The sequence below is a fragment of the Coturnix japonica genome, chromosome 20 (genome assembly GCF_054131305.1).
Source record: "Coturnix japonica strain WE chromosome 20, WE-NBRP24, whole genome shotgun sequence".
Classification (NCBI taxonomy): Eukaryota; Metazoa; Chordata; class Aves; order Galliformes; family Phasianidae; genus Coturnix; species Coturnix japonica.
The window spans coordinates 11878000-11901719 of NC_140682.1; the positions used below are offsets into that span (position 1 = coordinate 11878000).

At 60.4% G+C, this 23720-nt stretch overlaps 4 protein-coding genes across 12 annotated transcripts in view; 2 read left to right on the top strand and 2 right to left on the bottom strand.

Annotated features, from left to right (window-relative positions):
* LOC146757669 (uncharacterized) overlaps positions 1-23720 on the top strand; it is a 321308-nt gene that overhangs the window by 11898 nt on the left and 285690 nt on the right. The window lies entirely within an intron of this gene.
* Positions 393-10240, bottom strand: LOC146757670 (uncharacterized). Of its 5 annotated transcripts, none has more exons than XR_014936057.1 (7): positions 10106-10240; positions 9732-10026; positions 6305-6699; positions 2802-5613; positions 1118-1221; positions 962-1043; positions 393-750 (listed from the first exon to the last, which is right to left on the bottom strand). XR_014936057.1 is itself a non-coding variant. In XM_085520647.1 (5 exons), exons 3-5 carry the CDS (start codon positions 1285-1287, stop codon positions 649-651), a joined length of 354 nt encoding a protein of 117 aa, XP_085376773.1. In that variant the 5' UTR covers positions 1288-5613; positions 6305-6699; positions 9732-9844; the 3' UTR covers positions 393-648. The 5 variants fall into 4 exon arrangements, 1 of the variants encoding a protein (XP_085376773.1); XR_014936056.1 differs by lacking the exon at positions 10106-10240 and having other exon boundaries at positions 9732-9845; positions 9943-10080; XR_014936058.1 differs by lacking the exons at positions 9732-10026; positions 10106-10240 and adding an exon at positions 6996-7135.
* Positions 10944-14821, top strand: LOC146757671 (putative transcription factor Ovo-like 1). Its single transcript, XM_085520643.1, has 4 exons — positions 10944-11075; positions 12786-12961; positions 13475-13730; positions 14160-14821. Exons 1-4 carry the CDS (start codon positions 10976-10978, stop codon positions 14465-14467), a joined length of 840 nt encoding a protein of 279 aa, XP_085376769.1. The 5' UTR covers positions 10944-10975; the 3' UTR covers positions 14468-14821.
* LOC146757672 (pyruvate carboxylase, mitochondrial-like) overlaps positions 15968-23720 on the bottom strand; it is a 45766-nt gene continuing 38013 nt past the window's right edge. Inside the window, 9 exon segments of the mRNA XM_085520713.1 lie at positions 15968-16355; positions 16832-16972; positions 17353-17453; positions 17456-17600; positions 18978-19157; positions 19619-19863; positions 20436-20685; positions 21325-21565; positions 22624-22780. Of these exon segments, the coding sequence (XP_085376839.1) occupies positions 16107-16355; positions 16832-16972; positions 17353-17453; positions 17456-17600; positions 18978-19157; positions 19619-19863; positions 20436-20685; positions 21325-21565; positions 22624-22780 (1709 nt within the window). The 3' untranslated portion in view covers positions 15968-16106.

Consider the following 23720-nt stretch of genomic DNA (forward strand, 5'->3'; position numbering starts at 1 on the left):
CAAGTTTGTCAGTTGTATCGCATTAATAGGACAAATGAGGGCCAGAAACCACACATCAAACAAAGCAGTCTTCATTCTCAAAGAACAAGCTCTAGATATACAGTATCTACAGAAGTACAGAATAGAGACAAGCTCAAGGCGCAGGGACACCTTTCTTCCTCCCACACTGCTTTTGTTTCTCTCAGCCCTCGGAGAACAAGGGATGCTCTCAGTTCATCGCCAGCAGTTCCAGATGGGCTGAAAGGCCACCAGTTGGGAACACCAACACGGAAACGTGGGACAAGCAGCTCCATTTCCAGGAGGGACGTGAAGCCGACCACATCATGACCCTGAGATTGCCAGCCCGAGCCAGGCACTGTATTGAGCAGCTACTGAAAGAGGCAGCACCACTATTCAAATGTTTGTTTCGCTTTTATTTGCAATAGAGAGATGCAAAATGCATCAAAAATACATTTCAATATGAAATCAAATAGTTGGGATACTGGTAATGACTAAAGACAAAGCTTCCTTAGTTCCTCTCCGCAGTCCACGAAAGGGAAAGCACGGCCAGGCCTGAAAACCAGACCATGCAGTGTGTGTCCTTTGGTGCACCTCTGAGGAAGCATTCCAGGTGATTCTGCTGTCCTTTGTGCCTTCCTGCTCAAGCCCTTATCGTTTCTTTTTGCTTTCCTTCTTGCTTCTCAGCTGAGCAGCACTAGCCTTGGGTTTCTTCACCATCTCCCACGTCTTAGACTCAAAACCCTCTGAGTCCTGCAAGAATCAATTGGGAAACAGTCAGGGAGCTTTCTAACAACTGAAAGGGAAGAGAAGCAAGAGAGGATGGGTGGGTGTCAAATAAGGGAAAAGCTCAGCAGGCAAGAATAAACCTATCCCTGAGCTCCAGCACACATGCGTGACCACTGCCTTATTAATTCTAACAGCAATGTTATTCTAGCCATTAAAGTCACCCATGTTCACGTACCTGGTTGTGGACGTGTTCACGGCCTTGCTGCTGCTGTGCTCTACAACGCCAGACACAGAAATAAAGAGTGCAGAAAGCTGATCTGTTGAAGACAGAGGAGTGAGCTGTGCTTAACCAACACTGCTTCAGCACACGCTTACAGTAAGGCACACCTACCTTACAACAGCCATGCAGGAAGCTCCAGACACAGCTCCGGACTGTTTCCATGAAGCATTTCCCAATTGCATTTCACAGCCACTCACGCTCTGCTCCTCGACAATCTGCAACAGAGAAGTCACAAGATGCAAATCCCATCCATCGGAGATGTCACAGACCTCTGCACTCATGGAGCAGCACTCATGGCATTGGGTGAGAAAGCAGACGTGTGCTTACCGAGTGAGCGCTCTTTGCTGCCAGCTGCTGGTAGGACCCCACCTAACTCTAAGTACGAACACTAACCTACGCCTAACTCTAAAACAGGAACAGAAACCTACACCTAACAATAAAACGTGAACAATAACCTACTCCTAATTAAAAAACATGAACAAGAACCTAATCCTAACACCTAATCCTAACTAACTAAATCTAACAATAAAAACAACAATAAAAACAACAATAAAAACAACAATAGAAACAGGGTTCAGATGGAACCGGGGGCCCGCAAGGTCTCAAAGGAGGAGCTGATGTTAAATGAAGCCACCCGGCTAATGCCGGGGGCGGGGGCCGCGCAGACGGTACGGAGCCCAGCGCCTGGACCAGCGATGCTGCAGCTGAGGTGGTACTGCTGCAGGGCCTGGCACGGTGGTGTGGTGCCAGGCCAGCTGTGCATCGGGCGGATCCACCTCCATGGGCTCGTCCTCCGGTGGATCCACCTCCATGGGTTCATCTGGAGGTGGATCCACCTCCATGGGCTCATCTGGAGGTGGATCCACCTCCATGGGCTCCACGGAGGTGGTCACGCGCCTGGTCCAGGCGCGATGGCAATGGGCTCCCTTGCCTGTCTGCTGCCTGATGGTGCTGGCAATGGGCCCCCTCCTCCTCCTCTTCGACCCCGCGGTCCCCGGAACCATCTCCCCAGCTAAATGGTGGGTTTCCTCCAGCCTCGCTCTCTTTGGCCCCCACATGGCTGTTATCGGCCAGAGATCTAAGAGGCGAGTGCATTGCGTTGGGCAACGGTGACCAAGGTAACGGCTGTGGCCAGGGTTCTAACATGGCGGCCGCACTGCTGGCACTGCTGGCACTGGTGTTCCACATGGCATGAGGAGGGGGCTGGAGGACAGGGCACGGCACGGGAGCCAGAAGGCACTGCCTGTGCCCAGCGGGCAGCTCTTCTCTCCGGTCAGCAAGAGGCCACAGACGGGCTGGCCCTGAGCAAAGGGCCCTCGGCCTCCTTCATCCTCCCCCTTCTCCCACAAGGGAATCTCTTGGCGCTGCCATACGCAGCACGCAGCACCACGCTGATCTGATGGGGCTCCTGAGCTCAGCACCAAGAACAGCAGGCTCCAAAGGGCACCTGACTACGCCTGCCTGCTGGGACACACCAGCTCTGCTCTCCCTGTTCCAATCCAGAGCCTCTCCTTGTAACACCTCCGACTCCATTTGCATCCACTCACTCTCATTACATCCCACGTCCACACACGGGGCCACGCTGCCTCACCGACCCTCAGTGGGGACCCACAGCCGTACAGCACCATCAGCACAGCAGAACCGGGCCGTGCTCCTGATGCTGCCGCTTGTCCAACCTCCCTCTCGCTGCCCCCATTCTGCTCAGGCAGCCGGTCCCAGCAACAAACACCAGCACAGAACTGCAGCCCCGACTCGTCCCGCTCACTGACAGCCAGAGCAAGGACATGTTACACACCTTCCTTCAGCTCCGATCACCTTCCCGGCGCCGCCATGCCGCCATGGCCCGGAACTGCTCCCGCCGGCACCAAGCGCTTCCTGCCCCTCCATCCCCTGCTCCTCCTTTCCCTTCACTTTCCATCCGCACTCAGGACGCACATCTCAATGGAGGTGGCTGCAGAACATCATCAGTGCAGGCAATCAATGGCTCGTGCTGCGATTCACTGCCTTGTGCTCCTCACTGACTGCTCTGCTGTGCCCTTTCCTAACCCCGCAGGATCATTTGCTTCTGTCTTTAGTGAAAGGGCTCTCCCTCAGGAATCCCAGACCCTGGAGGTTAATGAGAGAGTCCGGGGAATGGGAGATTTCCCTTTAGTCAGGGAGGAGATGGCCCGTGAGTGCCTAGAAAACATTAAGGTCCATCAATCCATGGGACCTGATGGGGTGATCTGCGGTGCTGAGAGAGCTGACTGAGGTCGTTGCTGAGCTGCTCTCTGTAATCTATCAGAGGTCTTGGAGAACTGGGGAGGTGCCTGCAGACTGGAGGATGGCCAATGTCAGCCCAGTCTTCAAGAAGAGCAAGAAGGAAGAGCCGGGTAATTATAGGCCGGTCAGCCTCACCTCTGTCCCAGGGAAGGTGATGGAACAGCTTGTGCTGGATGCCATCTCCAGACAACTGGGTGATAAGGAGGTTATCAGGAGTCCTCAGCATGGGTTCACCAAGCGGAGGTCGTGCTCGACCAACCTGGTGGCCTTTTATGAAGATGTCACTAGCTGGGTGGACGGGGGGAGAGCGGTAGATGTAGTCTACCTTGATTTCACCCCATCAGGTCCCATGGGTTTATGGAGGGCTGGGGGGTGGGGGTGGGGGAAATCCAGGGGATCTTTGTATGGATGGAGGATCTCACCCCCATCTCTTTTCTTTCTCATCAGATCCTGTTGAATCCTGCCGTGCTGCTGGACCAGATCCTGGAGCATCTCCTATGTCTGCAGGTGGCTCCTTCCACAACCTGCTGCCAGATCCCGGCCCAGCCTCACACTGTGATCCACTGGGTCCCAACAGCCCTGGGCAGCCTCGTGTCACCGTGGGGCTGAGCTCCTCTGGATCCCAGTGCACCCCTTTCCCTTCTAATGCACCTCCCTGCCACGCAGCCCTTACAGACCCCGGGGGTCCCAGTGTTGTCACATCACTGCATGCTGGGGATCCGCTCCGCATTGCACTGCTGGATCCCAAGGGTTCCCCTGGTAAAGCACTGCTGGATCCCAAGGGTCCCCTTGGCACAGCACTGTGGGATCCAGACCCCAAGGATCCCCCCCATGGCACCACCTCCAGGGCTCCCAATGATGGAGCACCTCAGAATCCCAGGGGGGACCCCCATAGCAGCCCCTCGCTGGATCCCATCCCTCCCCTTCCACACCACCTCCTTGCCCATTCCTTCCTCCTGACCCCTGCAGCCCAGGCCCAGCTGCTGTGGGTGCTGGGGGGCTCTGAGAAGCCCCCCCCCGAGCTCTTCCCCTATTCTAACCCAACTGCTGTCCGCTGCGGAGCCGGCGTTGCTCCACGCTGCCCTCTGGGGGTCCCGGGGGGGTCTTTGCCCCATCCCTGCCTCCTTCCAACACCGCTTGGCTTCCTTAGCCCAGCACCCAGCTCTGCCCCCCATGGCAGATGGTGTGGAAGGCTTTGCTGAAGTCAGTGCAGACCAACAGACACCAACAGCCTCAGCTGTCACCTCCCCCAGCACTCATGGATGGATCCCATCCGGCCCCATAGACTCGTGGTGCTGCAGGTGGAACAGCAGGACTCTGTTTCCTCTTGAATCATGGGTGTTTGCTCTGCTCCCCATCCCAGACAGCCAAGTCAGAGAGCAGAGAACCCATCAAGAGCCTTTTTGTCCCCCTTTTTCCCTTCACATCCCTTACCCACTGCAGCCTTGGCTTCCCTGAAGCTGCTCTCCCCATACACTGCTGGAAGGGGCCTTAAAGCCACAACTAACAGCGCTGGGGCTCAGGGTTTGGTGACAGGGATGCACCACTGGGCATTGGGGTGCATCTAAAAGGGCTTCAATCTTTGGTCCTTGGGTTCAGGCCTTTGAAAGGGGTTCACCCTTTTATTCCTTGGGGTTATACACTTTGCTGACCCATTTGGCATCAGTGTTCTGCTTTTAGTTGCCATTTCTCCCCCTTTTTCCATCTCTATCCCCCTCCAGGGCTCCATAGCAGAGACACTTTGCTGCAGCCTTCATATATAAACTTCATATATAATCTTCATGTATGAACTTCATTAAAAGCAGAAGAGAAGCATGCAGACCAAGCAGCATCTGAGTGCAGAATGGATGCTGCCCATCCCATCTCTCTTCCTATCTACGTCTGCTCTCACTCTGTGCTTTTCAAGGGGGGAATCTTCCCCCATCTCCAAAGCAAAGGGTTCCAACCTCCAAACTGAGGGGAATAATAGATATGGATTTCATTGAGGGATTTCTTAACAATTAACAACAACCAATTGGGGGTAACATTGGCTAATGGGTTAATATGGGCTAATTACAATTAGAGGCCGTTCTTATAGGCCATGGCTGCTCTGATGAACCATAGAATGAAAGACGACCAAGAGTAAAGACAGAAGAAAGGGAAGGAAGGACAGAGAGACAGCAAAGAGAGGCAGTTCAGCGCTGGTAGATCCAGCCACATCCTGCTGCCGGGTGCGGATCTTCAGTCTGATGGGCCATCAGAGGTTTGTTGTTTGACAGCGACTCCCGATGACAGTCCAGACTGATTTCCAACAAGTCCAACATGGTGGCACTCAGCCGCCTGCCAGCACTGCCCCACTGCTGTGCCTGGGGGCAGGAGCAGAGGAGAGGCCCCTATCCCAGCACGCAGCCCCGAGCTGGGAGGGGTTACTGAGCTGGGTGGTCAGATGGGCAGCAGCCCATCACAGACCACACGCAGGGCCCTGCTTGCAAAGTACGCCACGCCAGAACCCCCCCCCATAGATTTCCCCTAAGATTCATCTCTAATCCCACTAAAGGATGCCCACCCTCCCCCCCCATAATGGGATTCCTATGGATCCTTTCCATTACCAACACTGGGATCCCATCACCCAAATTCAGCCCCCAGACCCTCCCCATTACCAATGCAGAGCCCTCCCCCCCATAAGGTTCATCCCCAATCCCACCACAGGATGCCCTGCATCCCCTTCCCCCCCACCCCATAATGGGATTCCTATGGATCCTTTCCATTACCAACGTGGGGATCCCTGGAGTCCCATCACCCAAATTCAGTCCCCCGACCTTCCCCATTACCAATGCAGACCCGCCCCCCATAGATTCCCCCTAAGATTCATCTCTAATCCCACTAAAGGATGCCCTCCACCCTCCCACCCATAATGGGATTCCTATGGATCCTTTCCATTACCAACACTGGGATCCCATCACCCAAATTCAGCCCCCAGACCCTCCCCATTACCAATGCAGAGCCCCCCCCCCCCCCATAAGATTCATCCCCCCCCCCCCCCCCAAAGCTTCTCACCTTCCACCAGCAGCAGCACCAGGGGCTGAATGGCAGAGGCTACAGCCAAGCGACCCAGCAGGGCCCTCCGAGCCCCACAAGGCAACATCCTGGGGGGGTCCCTCGGCCCCTCAGCAGCTCCCGCAGACACTCAGCTGCTGCCGCCGGGCCCCCCCCTGCTTCACCCCCTCGGCTTCCTGCAGCAGGAGGGTCACAAAGGGGGCAACGACCCCCACGGACCCCCCCGTGCCGGTGGCCAATAGGACGGTGACGGTGGCCAGAAGGAGCAGAGCCCGGGGGTGACCCGGAGGGTTGTGGGGCAGAGTCAGCAGCTCCAGTAGAGCCTCGTATACCGCCGGGACCCCCCCGGGACCCCCGCATGCTTCACGGGGGAACTCGAGCTGCAGCAGCTCCACCTGTAGGGGGGTGAGCGGCTGTTGAGGGGGGGGACACACAGCCCTCCATGGTGACACAGCTGACACGTCCCCACCCCTCTGAGGACACCCCCCCCCCCCCCTCCCCGGGGTCGCCCTCCTCCAGTTCCGTAAGCCGTTGGAACCAAAGCGAGGGCGGAACGCTAGTGAAGCGGATCGCGTTTCCCAGGGGGACCCATTTCCGCAAAGCACGCGTTCCCTCTGGGGGAGCGGGTTACGGGACGGACCCATTGGGGATAATGGGGGGAAGGGGGGAGTGGAAACCGGAGAGGCCTGACCTGGTGGCGTGGGGCGGAGGGGGGGGAACGGTGCAGGGAGCGGAACGAAGCGCCGGGGGAGCGGAAGAGGTTTGTGGGCTGAGGGCCGCCAACAGCCGCCCCCAAGGCCCCAACATGGCGCTGCGGGCCGCACCGGAAGTGATTACCCCGCCCTCTTCATAGCCCCGCCCCCTCGGTGCCCTATGGCTCCTATAGGGCCGGTACAGCCCTTCGCAGCCTCCCTATATCCGCCCTATAGTCCCCACAGAGCCCCCTTCAGCCCCACCGTGCATTCCCCGTGTCCCTCATAGAGTCTCTGCAGCGCCATAGAGCCCGCAGAGCTCCTATGGAACCTATACAGCTCCCTATGTAGGCTCCTATAGAGCCCCCATAGCCCCTTACAGCCCCCTTATAGCCCCTCACAGACCCCCTGTAGCCCCTCAGCGACCTCCCAGCCCCCGTTTGTCCCTATAGAGCCCCCATATCCCCTTTATAGCCACTCGGAGCCCCCTTATAGCCCCTCATAGACCTTCTGTATCCCCTCAGCGACCTCCCAGCCCCCGTTTGTCCCTATAGAGCCCCCATATCCCCTCGGAGCCCCCTTACATCCCCTCACAAACCCCCTGTATCCCCTCGGCGACCTCCCAGCCGCCGTCTGTTCCTATAGAGCCCCCATATCCCCTTTATAGCCCCCTTATAGCCCCTCATAGACCCCCCGTAGCCCCTCAGCGACCTCCCAGCCGCCGTCTGTTCCTATAGAGCCCCCATATCCCCTTATAGCCCCTTTAAAACCCCTCACAGACCCCCCCCCCCGTATCCCCTCAGCGACCTCCCAGCCCCCGTTTGTCCCTATAGACCCCCATATCCCCTTTATAGCCCCTCGGAGCCCCCTTATAGCCCCTCACAGACCCCCTGTATCCCCTCGGCGACCTCCCAGCCCCCGTTTGTCCCTATAAAGCCCCCATATACTATCGGAGCCCCCTTATAGCCCCTCACAGACCCCCCCCTGTAGCCCCTCAGCGACCTCCCAGCCCCCGCTTGTCCCTATAGAGCCCCCATATCCCCTTTATAGCCCCCTTATAGCCCCTCACAGACCCCCTTGTATCCCCTCAGCGACCTCCCAGCCCCCGTTTGTCCCCATAGCGCCCCCATATCCCCTTATAGCCCCCTTATAGCCCCTCATAGACCCCCTGTAGCCCCTCAGCGAACCCCATCCCCCGTTTGTCCCTATAGAGCCCCCATATCCCCTTTATAGCCCCCTTATAGCCCCTCATAGACCCCCTGTAGCCCCTCAGCGGCCCCCAATCCCCCGTTTGTCCTTATAGAGCCCCCATATCCCTTTTATAGCCCCCTTATAGCCCCTCATAGACCCCCTATAGCCCCTCAGCGACCTCCCAGCCCCCGTTGGTCCCTATAGAGCCCGCATATCCCCTTATAGCCCCCTTATAGCCCCTCACAGACCCCCCTGTATCCCCTCAGCGACCTCCCAGCCCCCGTTTGTCCCTATAAAGCCCCCATATCCCCATATAGGCCCCTTATAGCCCCTCACAGACACGCCCCCCGTAGCCCCTCAGTGACCTCCCAGCCCCCGTTTGTCCCTATAAAGCCCCGGAACCCCTTTATAGCCCCCTTATAGCCCCTCACAGACCCCCCCCTGTAGCCCCTCAGCGACCTCCCAGCCCCCGCTTGTCCCTATAGAGCCCCCATATCCCCATATAGCCCCCTTATAGCCCCTCACAGACCCCCTGTATCCCCTCAGCGACACCCCAGCTGTGTTATGTGTGTATGTGTGTGTATGTGTGTATGTGTGTATGTGTGTATGTGTGTGTGTGTATGTGTATGTGTGTGTGTGTGTGTATGTGTGTGTGTGTGTGTATGTGTGTGTATGTGTGTATGTGTGAATGTGTGTGTGTGTGTATGTGTGTGTGTGTGTATGTGTGTATGTGTGTATGTGTGTATATATGACTCTGCCGTGGGGTCTGGGGGTGACAGCCGGCGCTGGGGGTGGCTCGTCCCTGTCCCCGGGGTGCGGCGCGGTGACTCAGGGCTGGCCGGGCCGGTTCCCCCGCGTCCCCGTCCCCCCCCTCCGTCATCCCCCAGGGTGACACCGCCCCGGTTCGGTGCAGCCCGTGCAGCCATATATCCCGTCAGATCCCCTTAGCCCCGCTCCATCTGTGCCCCTATATCTCCCCTTTGAGCCCCCCCCCCCCATCACTCCGTGTGCTTCCATCCACCCCCACCGCTGCCCCTCATTCCCCCGTCCGTGTCCCCGCACCCATATCCCCCCCAGTGTCCCCCCCACACCATCACGTCCCCAAAGTCCTCCATGCTGTCACCGTGTCCCCCCTTTGCCCCCTCTGTCCCTTTATATCACACGTCCCCACATCTCCCCATATCCCTCCACGTCTCCCCATACCCTCACACTACTCCCATGTCCCCCCCATGTCCCCATGTCCCCATTCCCCATATCCCCATTCCCCATATCCCTCCACGTCTCCCCATACCCTCACACTACTCCCATATCCCCCCCATTCCCATGTCCCCATATCCCTCCACGTCTCCCCATACCCTCACACTACTCCCATGTCCCCCCCATTCCCCCTTCCCCATATCCCTCCAGGTCTCCCCATACCTTCACACTACTCCCATATCCCCCCCACCCCATGTCCCCAATTCCCCACCGCATCCCCAGGGCCGGGGCGGGGGCTCCCCGTTATTTCCCAACGTGGCGCCCGCCCGACCGGCTCCAAACTCTACCCCGGTTCAACCGGTCCCTCCGGTCGCTGTGACACCCTCCCGGGGCGGGACAAGCGGTGAAGAGCCGGCACTGAGCAGCCGGTACGGGACACCCGGTGATGCACAGCAACACGGCTGGGAAGGGTGAAAAGCAGCCGATGTCAATAAGAGGAACCCGAGCAGCAACACAAGGCAGGTGATGCGCTGAGCCTCGTTGCTCAGTGATACCAACGAGGGGCTGGAGGCTGCGGGAACCGGAGCTGGAACCCATCGAGGATCCGGGATCTGGGGCTGAAAGTCACCAAAGATCCGGAACCTGGAGCTGAAATTGAACAAGGATCCGGGATCTGGAGCTGAAATTGACTAAGGATCTGGGATCTGGGTTTGAAACTGACCAAGGATCTGGGATCTGGGGCTGAAAGTCATCAAGGATCTGGGATCTAGAGCTGAAATTGAACAAGGATCCGGGATCTGGAGCTGAAAGAGTTGGAATCTGGGATCAAAAGGGAGAGAGGGGTGAGGAAACGCTGCCAAAAAACAGCGGGGATCCGGGATCTGGAGCTGAAATTGACCAAGGATCCTGGATCTAGAGCTGAAAGCCACCAAGAATCTGGGATCTGAAGCTGAAATTGAACAAGGATCCTGGATCTAGAGCTGAAATTGACCAAGGATCTGGGATCTGGAGCTGAAATTGACCAAGGATCCTGGATCTGGAGCTGAAATTGACCAAGGATCCTGGATCTGGAGCTGAAAGCCACCAAGGATCTGGGATCTGGAGCTGAAAGTCATCAAGGATTCTGGATCTGGAGCTGAAATTGACCAAGGATCTGGGATCTGGAGCTGAAATTGACCAAGGATCTGGGATCTGGAGCTGAAAGCCACCGAGGATTGGGGATCTACCACCAAAACAGATTGAGGATCTGGAACCTGGTGCTGAAATTGACCAAATCCTTGTGATCCAGAGCCAAAACCAAATGGAAATCTGAGATCCGGTGCCAAAACTGAGCCAGGATTTGGGATCTATCACTGGAACTGACTGAAGATTCAGGATCTACCACTGAAGCAGACTGGAAGGCCGGGGGTTCCGGGGCTGAAGCTGCACGAGGAGTTGGGATTAAGAACGAAGCCAGGATCTGGGCTCCAGCTGAGGCCTTGGGGATCCATTGGGATCAATTGGGATCAATTGGGGGTCCATTGGCCACCACTGGGAACAACTGGGGGTCCATTACCCACCATTGGGATCAACTGGGGGGGCATTGCCCACCATGCCACGCGCCTTCCTGGTGAAGAAACCATGCATAGCCACGGCCAAACGCAACTGGAGCGAGCTGCCCGATGAGCAGAGAGCCGAGATCTACGTCCCCAGTACGTGGGGAAAGGCCTGGGGGGGGGGGGGGGAAGGGGGGAGGTGGGGGCACCCAGGTGAGGTGGGAGGGGGGCACCAATGTGATGGGGGGGGCACTAATGTGATGTGGGGGAGGTGGGGGAGAGGGGGAGGTGGGGAGGGGGAAGGTGGAGGGCATCCGGGTGATGTAGGGGGGGCATCCAGGTGATGGGGGGGGCACTCAGGTGATGGGGGAGGGGGCACCCAGGTGATGGGGGAGGGGGCGCCCAGGTGATGGGGGGGGGCACTCAGGTGATGGGGGAGGGGGCACCCAGGTGATGGGGATGGCACTCAGGTAATGGGGGGAGTGAGACCCAGAGGGGACTGAGTTTTTGGGGGCCCCTGTTTAATCCCTGTCCCTACCACCACCGTCCCCCCCCCCCCCCCCCATCCAAACACCAAAACAAGCGTTGGGTGGTGATTAACCCCCTAATGACAGGCCCAGGGCACAACCCCTCCCAGGTGGGGCTGAAGCCACGCGGTCACCACCCACCCCTACCCATCCCTGCCCCGAGGGGGGGACACATGAGTACATGGGGGGGGGGGGGGGCACAAACCTGAAGGGGAACATGGAGTCCTGGGAGGTGGGGGGGGGGGGGGGGGGGAATGGGGCACCCAGGTAATAGGGTGGGGGTTAGGGTTAGAGTTAGGGTTAGGGTTAGTGATAACAGGACACGGAGGTGGAAGGCTGAGGGGGGGGGTGAACAAGAAGGGGAGACATGGGATGGTGAGTGAGATGGGATATGTGGCACAAGGAAGGGGACATGGGGGGTCATTAGGGGACATGGGGGTCATTAGGGGACATGGGGGTCATTAGACAACTTTGGGGTGGGATATGGGGGAAGGCTGGGGGGTCTTCAAGCACATCAGTCCCTTAGGGAGCAAGGGGACACCATGGGGGGCAGCAGGATGCCCGTGTCCCTGCCGGGCCCCCAGGGGAGGAGCTGGCATTGCTCCTTTCCCCCCACCCACCCCCCTCAGGGCCCACACCCTCCTGAACCCCATAATTTGGGGCGCCACAGCTGGAGCTGCACAACCAGTTGGGGGACCCCGGTGCAGCCGGGGTGGAGGAGGGGGGAAATGAGAGGGGGGGGGGGCTTGGACTGGAAATGTGGGTGGGGGGGGGGCTCAGTTGACAGGTGGGATTAGAGGTCTTCAATTGGAGAGTCCCTGCTCGGGGGTCCCATCTGGGGGTCCCCATTTGTAGAGGGTCCATTGATGGGGACTCATAGGGTGTTCGCTATTTGGGGGGGTGTCTCATTTGTGGGGTGTTCAGGGGGTCTCTGTTTAGGGGGGCCTTATTGAGGGTCCCCATTAGGGAGCCTTCAGTTGAGGGTCTCCATTTAGGGGCTGCTTATTGAGGGTCCCATTTAGGGAGTGTTCAATTGAGGGTCTCCATTTAGGGGCTGCTTATTGAGGGTCCCATTTAGGGAGTGTTCAATTGAGGGTCCCCATTTAGAGGCTGCTTATTGAGGGTCTGCATTTAGGGGGGAGCCTTCAATTGAGGGTCTCCATTTAGGGGCTGCTTATTGAGGGTCCCCATTTAGGCAGTGTTCAATTGAGGGTCTCCATTTAGGAGCTGCTTCAATTCCCCACTGGATAGTCCCAATTCTGATGGGGGGGGGGTGGTGCTGTGTCTAAGGTTGGGTCCAGGACCCACCCCCCTGACCTGTCCCCTCCCCCCCCCCCAGTTTGCCTGGGGGGCTGCCCCCTGCGCAGGGATCCTGAACCAGCAGTGGCAGAAGCCCCCACATCCCCCGTTTCCCCCCTGGATATGACACTACGGGGGGGCACCTTCAGCCCGGCCCCGCTGCCCCCCACCCCTTCCCATGCCCCACACGGCTCCTTCCTGCACTCCAAAGGGAAGGTAAGGCTGGAGGTGGGGGGGGGGGTGTATGGAAGTGGAGGGTCTGGAGCGTGGGGGGGAAGGGAAGGTACCCAGAATGGGGGCTGGGGGGGATGTGGGGGGTCCTCGTGATTGGGGAAGGCACAATAAGTTGAAAGGGACCCTATAAATGGTGGGGGGCGGGGGGGGGAAGGGGGTGATTCTATGAGCTCCCTTATCAGGAGTCCCTATGTTTGGGGGGGGGCTTCATCGTTGGAGGGCAGCAGCCACCATTGGAGGGTGGGGGGGTTCCCTATTGGGGGGGAGGGGGATGCCCATGACTGGTGGTTCCTGGTGACAGAGGGTCCCTGTGATTGGGGGGGGGTCCCTGTGATTGGGGGTGGGGGGGCCGGTCCCTGTGACTGGGGGGGGGTCCCTGTGATTGGGGGTGGGGGGGGTCCCTGTGATTGGAGGTCCCCCATGACTTGGTGGGTGGGGGGGGATCCCCAAGTCTGGGGTTTCCCCTCAACGCCCCCCCCCTTTATTTGCTTCCAGATCCCCCCAGGCCCCATCGGAGCCTCCCTCCCCGTGGTGGTGCCCATAGCCGGAGGTATCCCCGTCCCGGGGGGGGTCTCTTCGGGGGGGGGCGAGTTGTTCTCTTGTCCCGTGTGCCAGAAGAGCTTCGGCTTCCAGCGGATGCTGAACCGGCACCTCAAGTGTCACAGCGAAGTGAAACGGCACCTGTGTCCCTACTGCGGGAAGGGATTCAACGATACCTTCGACCTCAAGCGCCACGTTCGCACCCATACGGGTCAGTGGGGGGGGGGGGGGGGGCGGGTCGAACCGGGCCGAATCGGGCCGGGCCAAGGGGGTGGGCCAGGCCGGTGGGGGGGGGAGGGGGGGCAGGCCGGGGTGGGGGGTGGTGAGCCGGGTCGAACCGGGCCGAACCGCATCCATATGGGTCAGTGGGGGGGGGGGGGGGGCCGGGTCGATCCAGGCCGAACCGGGCCGGAGTGGGCGTGGACCGGGCCGGGCCGGGGGGGACTGGGCCGAGCCTGGAGGGGGGTGTGGGCCGGGCCGGGCCGGGCCGAGGGGGTGGGCCAGGCCGGGGGGTTGGGGGCCAGGCCGGGGGGGGGGGTGGTGAGCCGGGTCGAACCGGGCCGGGCTGGGCCGAGTCTAATTGGCTGGAGATGGGAGCGGTAAAGGCGGTGCTGATCGGACCCACCCCCCCCGTCCGCAGGTGTCCGTCCCTATAAGTGCAGCCTATGCGAGAAAGCCTTCACGCAGCGCTGCTCGTTGGAATCCCACCTGAAGAAGATCCACGGCGTGGCTCAACGCTACGCTTACAAAGAGCGGAGAGCCAAGCTTTACGTCTGCGAGGAATGCGGGGGGACGGCGGACAGCCAGGACGCCCACCTGGCCCATCTCCGCCAGCGCCATCCCCACAGCCCCCTCCTCGCTAAGCTGGCACGGAAAGCGGCCGCGGCCGCCGCCCCCCAACCCCGCCCCCAGCCCCCCATGGCGCCCCGAATGCTGCCTCCCCCATAGGGACACGTGGAGCCTTGGCCACGCCCCATTGAGGCTCAAGCCACGCCCCCTTGCGGCTCAGACCACGCCCCTTGTGGCTCAAGCTCCGCCCATTTTGCCCCCAATAGGCCACGCCCCCCACCGGACATTGGCTCTGCCCACCCCAAAGCCCCGCCCCCTCGCCGAAGCCCCGCCCCTCCCTCAGGCAGGCCCCGCCCCCTGCTCTGCCCCCTCCCCTTTTCCCCTCCCCTCTGGTGCTCTATAATGGGGAGGGGGCAGGTGCTGTTTGATGGGGAAGGACCCCTCAGCCCCCCACCCCATAAAGCTTTCCGTGCTCATCGAGAGCCTCCCGGCCGTTCTAAGGGGTCCTCGCGGGATAGGACACCTCCCAGCACGGGGGGAAGGTGAGGACCCCCTACAGCCTTCGTACCCCCCCCCCCCCCCCCCCCCCCCCCCCCAGAAGGCTTTAAGACAAGGCAGTTAGTCCAGTCTTTATTGCCCTCCACGCTGGGGGGGCCGATGGGGAGGGCACACGGGGTGGGGGCAACAGGGTGAGCCCCCCCCCCTTCCTTCCCCCCTCCCTTCCAGCCTTCCAGGTTTGTTCCCATGGAGGAGGGTGGGGGGGGGGGGATGACGACCCTCACTCCTAATTCCAGTCCTTTCCCAGCCTTTGGTCACAGACTCTGTACATGGTAAACCTTCCCCCCCCCCCCCCCAAATCGATGTGCTCCCACCCCCCAGATCCAGAGAGGTTTGAAGGGAGGGTGTTTGGCATCAACATCTGGGGCAGCAACAGCTGAGGGGGGGCGGGTGTCGGCTCCCCCCCCTCCAGAAAGCGCTGCTTCCCCTTTAAGGCAGCATGGCAGGGCACACCCCCTCCCCACATTTCCAGGGCAGGGTTAAAGTAAGGGGGGGGGGTGTTAAAGTAAGAAGGGGGGGGTTAAAGTAAGAAGGGAGGGGTTAAATTAATGGGGGGGGGGAATCTAAGTCTAACCCCCACCTACCAGCTAAGGTTGGAGGGAGGGGGGTATACTAGTATACTAGGACCCCCCCCCAAAAGGTGAAGCATCCCCCTTATCAGTGTGTTCCAGATCTCTAGATTAGGTGCAGCCCCCCCCCCCAAGAAGAAATAAAGTGAAGAGTGCGACGGGGATGAGATTCCCCCCCCCCAGAGGGCACGAGATGCCCTAAAAGAGGTGAATCCTCCACCTTGAAATGGGTGGATTCCCCCCCATAGAAGGGGGTCAAATGCTCACAGAACTGGGGTGAGGATGCGCCCCCCCCCCCCCCAGAGGAATGATCCATGAAAGCTCCCTCTAAATGGGGTGCACCCCCCCAGTATAAAATACAGTGACGCGCCCCTATGAGGGGGGGGGTCATTACCCCAAAATGAGGGGATGAACTTCACAAAAAATGGGGTGGACCCCCCAGAAACAGGGTGAAAAATGGGACAAACCCCCTAAAATGAGATGAGCCCCCCCCCCAAGAGCCTTAATCCTCCTGTTGGGGGGGGGGTAAAGGGGGAGGGCAACCCCAAACCTGCATCACCTCCAGAGACATGGGGGGGGATTCTTAAAGTGCCAGGGGCTGTATGAAGGGGGGGGGAGGGGAGGGAGATGTGTGAGGGTCTATGGGGGGGGTTAGTGGTTGCCCCCCCCCCCTACTCTATCTCAGCAATGAGGTCGTCCCCCTCCAGGCTCATCCCAGGCCGCACGTGGATGCGTTTGACTGTTCCCCCCCTGGGCGCCGTCACCACCGTCTCCATCTTCATGGCGCTCAATACACACAGAGGGGCTCCTTTCTCCACTGCATCCCCCTCCTTCACCCTCACCTCCACCACCTCCCCCGGCATGGGGGCTCCAACCTGGCCCTTGGCTGAGCGGTCTGCCTTGGGGTGCACGTGCATCTCCTGGGGGGGGGGGGGGGCAGCAAATTACCCTTTGAACCATGCAGAACAGACCCTGAAGCCCCCCCATATCCCCACAACCCCCCTCCACAGTCCCCATCACATCCCAACCCCCTCTGTCTCCCTTTATATCCCTCCCAACCAACACCATGTACCCCCAAACCCCTCTCCATCCCCCCCAATGGCCCCAGACCCCCCCAGGACATCCACAACCTCCCCTTCTCTGTACTGCCCAGGACCCCCAATGATCCCAACCACAGGATGCCTTTCTTTACAGCAGCCCTTAGAGATCACCCAGGACACCCTAAAGTCCCTACAGCCCCCCATGACCCCACAAACCCCCCTCCATGGTCCCCATCACATCCCAACCCCCTCTGTCTCCCTTTATATCCCTCCCAACCAACCCCACGTACCCCCAACCCCCTCTCCATCCCCCCAAATGGCCCCATCCCCCTCCACCCCCCTCCACCCCCCCCCACCTTTAAGGCCTGGGTATCCTTGACGAGGATGGAGCGCAGCTGCCCATTGAGCTCAAAGAAAACCTCGCGCTGCCCCGCGGCGTTCAGATCCCCCAGCGCCAGAGCTTTGATGTGCAGCGTCTTCCCCCTCTCCAGCTCCACCTGCGTGTGCAAAGTGTGCAAGGTGTGCAAGGTGTGCAAGGTGTGCAAAGTGTGCAATGTGTGCAAGGTGTGCAAGGTGTGCAAGGCGTGCAAGGTGTGCAAGGTGTGCAAAGTGTGCAATGTGTGCAATGTGTGCAATGTGTGCAAGGTGTGCAAGGTGTGCACGGCCGAGGTGCACGTCCAGGTGTGCAGATAAGGACTGAAGCCCCCCCCCAATGCCACTGCAAGCCCCTCCCCACCACCAGGAGCCCTCAGCCCCCAAATAAACCCCACCCCCTTGGGGTAAAATCAGCCCCTTCCCATCTATAAACATCAGCCACCCCCCTTTCCCCCCCATTGCCCACCCAGCCCCCCCCCACCTTTCCACCCCCATTGCCCACCTCAAACTCCTCAGCAATGGTGGGTCCCTCCAAGAAGAGCCGGGTTCCCAGACATGAAACGGGGCCAAAATTGGAGGTGAAGTCCCGGAATTCAGCGTAAACTTGGGGTACAGAGCAGCCGAGAGCAGATCTTCGGGGCTGGGGGGGGCCCCATCGCGTGCCCCCAACTCCTGGCTCAGGGCATCGAAGTCCAGGGGGGGCAGAGAAGCCCCCGGGCGCCCTTCAACGCGTGGAAGGTCCTTCAGCACCTGGAGAAGGGATGCTGAGGTTGCTATGGTGATGGGAGCCATGGTAACCAGCCATAGCAACCAGCCATAGCAACCAGCCATAGCAACCACGGCAACCAGCCCTCCATCCTTTCCAGTGCCCCACATTCCCTCCCAGTGTCCCTCAGCACCCCCATTACCCCAACAGCCCCCCATTACCCCATCAGCCCCCCATTACCCCATCAGCCCCCCCCACCCCCATCACCCCCCCATTACCCCTATTACTCCATCAGCCCCCCATTACCCCCATCAGCCCCCATTACCCCCATCAGCCCATTACCCCATCAGCCCCCCCCATAACCCCCATCATTCTCCATCACCCCCCATTACCTCCATCAGCCCCCCCCATTTCCCCCATCAGCCCCCCCCATCCCCATCACCCCCCATTACCCCCATCAGTCTCCCCATTACCCCTACCACCCCCCATTACCCTCATCAGCCTCCCCATTACCCCCACCACCCCCCATAGTCCCCATTACCCCCATCAGCCCCCCATTACCCCCATCAGCCCCCCCCACCCCCATCAACCCCCATTACCCCATCACCCCCCCATTACCCCCATTACCCCATCAGCCGCCCCCCATTACCCTCATCACCCCCCCATTGCCCCCATCAGCCCCCCAACCCCCATCAACCACCATTACCCCCATCAGCCCCCCCCCATTACCCCATCAGCCTCCCCATTACCCCCATCAGCCCCCCATTACCCCATCATACCCCCCATTACCCCCACCAGCCCCCCCTACCCCCATCACCCCCCATTACCCCATCAGCCTCCCCATTACCCCCATCATCCCCCCCATTACCCCATCACCTCCCCATTACTCCATCAGCCCCCCCATTACCCCCATCACCCACCATCACCCCCCCATTACCCCCATCAGCCCCCCCACCCCCATCAACCCCCATTACCCCATCAGCCCCCCCCATTACCCCCATTACCCCATCACCCCCCCATTACCCCCATCAACCCCCATTACTCCCTCCAACCCCCCATTACCCCCATCAACCCCCATTACCCCATCAGCCCCCCCTACCACCATCACCCCCCATTACCCCATCACCCCCCCATTACCCCCATCACCCCACCATTACCCCCATCAACCTCCCCCTGCCCCCCTCACCCCCATTACCCCCACCAGCCCCCCCATTACCCCCATCAGCCTCCCACCACCCCCATTACCCCCCATTACCCCCATCAACCCCTCATCACCCCCCATTACCTCCATCAGCCCCCCCATTACCCCCATCACCCCCCATTACCCCCATTACCCCCCATTACCTCCATCAGCTCCCCCATTTCCCCCATCACCCCCCATTACCCCCATCACCCCCCATTACCCCCATCAGCCCCCCTACCTTGGAGCGGAAGGGCTCAGGGAAGCCCCCTGGGGGGGTCCCAATGTAGCCTTGCAGGAACTCAACAACGGAGAGTGGAAAGGAGAGCTCATCTGCCCGTGCCTCCGCCTCCTCCCGGGTCAGCCCATTCTGCACCATGAACTGGGCCAGGTCTCCCACCACCTTCGATGAGGGTGTCACCTATTGCCCCCCCCCCCATAAAAAATAACAGCCTCAGCATCACTGCATGGGAATCACCCCTTGCCAAAGCTGAATGGTCGTGATGGGAGCATCCCATAGGCATCATCCTATAGACATCATCCTATGGAGGCAGCCCACCCCACAAAGCCCACCCTACAGCCACCCCCCCACCCTCACCCTGATGATTGCCCCCCCCCACCCCCCTCACCTTGATGAGGTCCCACCACTCTCACCTTGATGAGGTCCCCACCACCCTCACCTTGATGATGTTCCCCCCCCCTACCCTCACCTTGATGATGTCCCCCCACCCCCACCCCCACCTTGATGAGGTCCCCACCACCACTCTCACCTTGATAAGGTCTCACCACTCTCACCTTGATGAGGTCCCCACCACCCTCACCTTGATGATGTCCCCCCCCCCCTACCCTCACCTTGATGATGTCCCCCCCCACCCCCCTCACCTTGATGAGGTCCCCGAGGAGCTTGTTGGCCTCAGCGTAGGCCTTCTTGACCTCCTTGAACTTATGCCCCAGCCCCATGGCGTGGGCCTGGAAGTGCAGGTTGGTGTATTGTCCCCCAGGGATCTCGTTCTCGTAGACGTCGGCGTTGCCGGATTTCATGGTGGCCGTGCAGTCAAAGGCAGCGTAAAGCCCCCGCGCCCCCTCCCAGTACTCACTGTACTCAAAGACCCGCTCCAAGGCAATGCCTGCGGATGGGGAAGGGGACACGTGGGTGGTGATGGACCACCATGGCTGGGGACCACCATGGCTGGGGACCACCATGTCTAGGGACCACCATGGCTGGGGACCACCATGTCTAGGGACCACCATGGCTGGGGACCACTACGGCTGGGGGCAACCATGGCTGGGGGCAACCACAGCTGGGAACCATCATGTCTAGGGACCACCACGGCTGGGGACCATTACAGCTGGGGACCACTACTGATGGGAACCACCACGGCTGGGAACCATCATGTATAGGGACGACCATGGCTGGGAACCATCATGTCCAGGGACCACCATGGCTGGGGACCATTACAGCTGGGAACCACCATGTCTAGGGACCACCATGGCTGGGGGCTGCACCATGGCATTGCCAAGATGGGGGAGGCAATGGTGGCCATGGTGACGTTGCTCCAAGCCATTGCCAAGATGGCGGAGATGATGGTGGCCATTGCTCCAAGCATCACATCAGCACCACAAACACAGCACCAGGGCCATCATTGTGGTGGTCCATCACCCCCATCCTGACTGCAGTGCCCCCCCAGGACCCCCATACCTGTATCCAGGGGGGTCCCACGAGCGCAGGCCACCAACGCTCCCATACTGGGCTGCGATGTCATCCCAGACATGGCGTCCACGGCCACGTCCACCACGTCGGCGCCGGCGTTGGCGGCTGCCAGGAGGGTGGCGATGGCGGCCCCGGCCGTGTCGTGGGTGTGAAGGTGGATGGGGACGTCGGGGAAGCGATCCCGTAAAGACCCCACCAATAGACGGGCGGCCGCAGGGGTCAGCAGCCCTGCCATGTCCTGGGGGGGGGCAGCAATGGGACCCCGTTAAGGGGGGGTGGGGAACAAATGGCCCTTGGAGCAGCTCGACCGCAACGAAACATAGGAGTGGGGGGAGGTCCAGAGCCCAGGGCCCAGGACCCATTACAAGCTGTCAGGACCCCCAGCTTCATCTCCCTAATTCCCCCATTCCAACCCCTCAGGACCATCAGCTTCCTTTTTTCTCCCCAAGCCCCCCCTAATTCCCCATTCCAACCCCTCAGGACCCCCAGCTTTTCCCCAAGCCCCCTAGTTCCCCATTCCAACCCCTTAGGACCCCCCAGCTTCCCCTTCTTCCCCCCCCGACCCCCTAATTCCTCCATTCCAAGCCCTCAGGACCCCCAGCTTCATCTCCCTAATTCCTCCATTTCAAGCCCTCAGGACCCTCAGCTTCCTTTTCTTCTCCCCAATTCCCCCCTAATTCCCCATTCCAACCCCCTCAGGACCCCTCAGCTTCATCTCCCTAATTCCCCATTCCACCCCCCCCCAGGCCCCCCAGTCTCCACTCCCAGCCCCCAATCCCCCATCCCAAGCCCCCCATGATCCTCAATCCCCACTCCCAGTCCCCCAAGATCCCCTCCCCATCCTTTAGAACCCCTCCATACCCCCCTCATCTCCCACCTTAATGCATAGGATGTGGGTGCCAGCAGCCACCAGCTCTTTGGCCAGCCCCAGGTAATAGTCCAGGCTGTACTTGGTACGTGTAGGGTCAGCCACATCCCCGGTGTAGGACAGTGCAGCTTCCACTACAGCCCCAGCCCGGCCCACGGCCTCCACCCCCAGCAGCAGGTTGGGCAGGTAATTGAGGGCATCGAAGATACGGAAGATGTCCATCCCATTGGCTGCAGCCACCTCGCAGAACCTAAAAGGGATGTTTGGGGATGAGCCCCCCCCCCATCCTGCCCTGAACCCTCCATCCACCATCCATGTTCCACCATCACATCCATATTCTACTGTCTTCCCATATCCTGCCATGTTCCTGGTGTCCCCTCGTCCCTATGGGCCTCCATGTCCTCTTGTGTCCCCTATATCCCCCATGATGTCCCCATACTCCTCTACACCCCCTAAATCCCATTCAGTTCCCACATCCCTCCTAAAACCCATTTTCTCCCATCAACTCCCACGCCCCCAAATCCTCCACCTCCCCTCGTCTTCCCCATATCCCCATGAGCCCCCAAACTCACCCCCACCCCTTCAGATCCCCCAATCAGCCCCACAAGTTGACCCCAAACCCCCATGACCCCCATTCCCTTCTCCCGGCCCACCAGAATCCATTCCCCATCCCCTCCAGGGATCTCCTCCATCACCTCCTACACCCTCATTAAGGCCCCCAGGACACATATCCCCCCCCAAGACCTGGATCCCTCCCCCTTGGACCAAGATCCCCCCCCTCCAAGTCCCAGTTCCCCACCTTGGACCCAGATCCCCACCCCAGGACCTGGTTCCCCACCCAGGACCCAGATCCCCCGCCCCCCCTAGAACCTGATCCCCCCGCCAGGACCTGGATCTTCCCCCCAGGACCCGGATCCCCCACCCAGGACCCAGATCCCTCCCCTTTGGGCCCAGATCTCCCCCCAGGACCCGGATCCATCCCCCAAGGCCTGGATCTTCCCCCCAGGACCCCCCCCTCCTTTGGACCAGGATTGCCCTCCCAAGACCCAGATACACACCCCCCAGGACCCGGATTCCCCCCAGGACCCAGATCCCCCCCCCCAGAACCTGGTTCCCCCCCCCAAGACCCAGTTCCCCCCCATGACCTGGATCTTCCCCCAAGGACCCAGATCCCCCCACCTTGGAGCAGGATCGCCCTCCCAGGACCCAGATCCACGCCCCAGGACCCGGATCAACCCCCAGGACCCAGATGCCCCCCCCAGAACCTGGTTCCCACCCCAGGACCCGTTTTGCCCCCCAGCCCCACACCGGTAGATGACGTTATCGGGGTAGTTGGTGTAACCAACAGCGTTGGCCCCCCTCAGCAGCATCTGGAAAGGGATGTTGGGCACCAAGCGCCGCAGCTCCCGCAGCCGCTCCCAGGGGCACTCGTGCAAGAAGCGCATGGCGACGTCGAAGGTGGCACCTGCAGGGCCAGCAGCAGCAGCCTGGATTTGCATACAAGCCCCTCCCCCTAGTGCAAGCCCCGCCCCCTTTGTGTCCATTCCCCCCCCCTTTATGTCCATCACCCCGCCCCCTTTACCCCTCTGCTCCTAACCCTCCTCCACAAAGCCCCGCCCCCACCCAAGCCCCGCCCCCATATCGATGCCATCTTATTAAGCCCCGCCCCATGAGCACAACACAGTGAAGCTCCGCCCCCTTTAGCACCGCCCAATCCAAAGCCCCGCCCCCTTTAACCCCGCCCCTCCAAAGCCCCTTGCCAATGAGCACAGCACACCGCGAAAGCCCCACCCCCTTTAGCTCCGCCCCTCCGACTCCCTGCACCAATGAGCACAGCACTGTGAAGCCCCACCCCCTTTATCCCCGCCCCTCCAAAGCCACGCCCCATTTAGTCACGCCCCTCCAAATTCCCACACCAATGAGCACAGCACACCGAGAAGCACCGCCCCCTTTAGTACCGCCCCCATCCAAAAGCCCCGCCCACATCAGCACACTGTGAAGCCCCGCCCCCTTTAGCCCCGCCCCTCCAAATCCCTGCACCAATGAGCACAGCACTGTGAAGCCCCGCCCCCTTTAGCCCCGCCCCTATGAGCACAGCACTGTGAAGCCCCGCCCCCTTTAGCTCCGCCCCTCCAAAGCCCCGCCCCTCACCAATGAGCACAGCACTGTGAAGCCCCGCCCCCTTTAGCCCCGTCCACATCCAAAAGCCCCGCCCCCACCAGCACAGCACTGTGAAGCCCCGCCCCCTTTAGCTCCGCCCCTCCAAATCCCCGCACCAATGAGCACAGAACTTTGAAACCCCGCCCCCTTTAGCCCCGCCCCTCCGACGCCCCGCACCAATGAGCACAGCACTGTGAAGCCCCGCTCCCTTTAGCCCCGCCCCTCCGACGCCCCGCACCAATGAG

What these genes read in the sequence shown, in the direction of transcription:
- LOC146757671 (XM_085520643.1), top strand. Translation starts at nt 10,976, where the DNA reads ATGCCACGCGCCTTCCTGGTGAAGAAACCATGCATAGCCACGGCCAAA. An exon ending in TCCTGCACTCCAAAGGGAAG is followed by an intron (nt 12,962 to 13,474) that starts GTAAGGCTGGAG and finishes ATTTGCTTCCAG; the next exon opens with ATCCCCCCAGGCCCCATCGG. An exon ending in CCACGTTCGCACCCATACGG is followed by an intron (nt 13,731 to 14,159) that starts GTCAGTGGGGGG and finishes CCCCGTCCGCAG; the next exon opens with GTGTCCGTCCCTATAAGTGC.
- LOC146757670 (XM_085520647.1), bottom strand. Translation starts at nt 1,287, where the DNA reads ATGAGTGCAGAGGTCTGTGACATCTCCGATGGATGGGATTTGCATCTT. An exon ending in TCCTGCATGGCTGTTGTAAG is followed by an intron (nt 1,044 to 1,117) that starts GTAGGTGTGCCT and finishes TGTCTTCAACAG; the next exon opens with ATCAGCTTTCTGCACTCTTT. An exon ending in GTGAACACGTCCACAACCAG is followed by an intron (nt 751 to 961) that starts GTACGTGAACAT and finishes TGATTCTTGCAG; the next exon opens with GACTCAGAGGGTTTTGAGTC.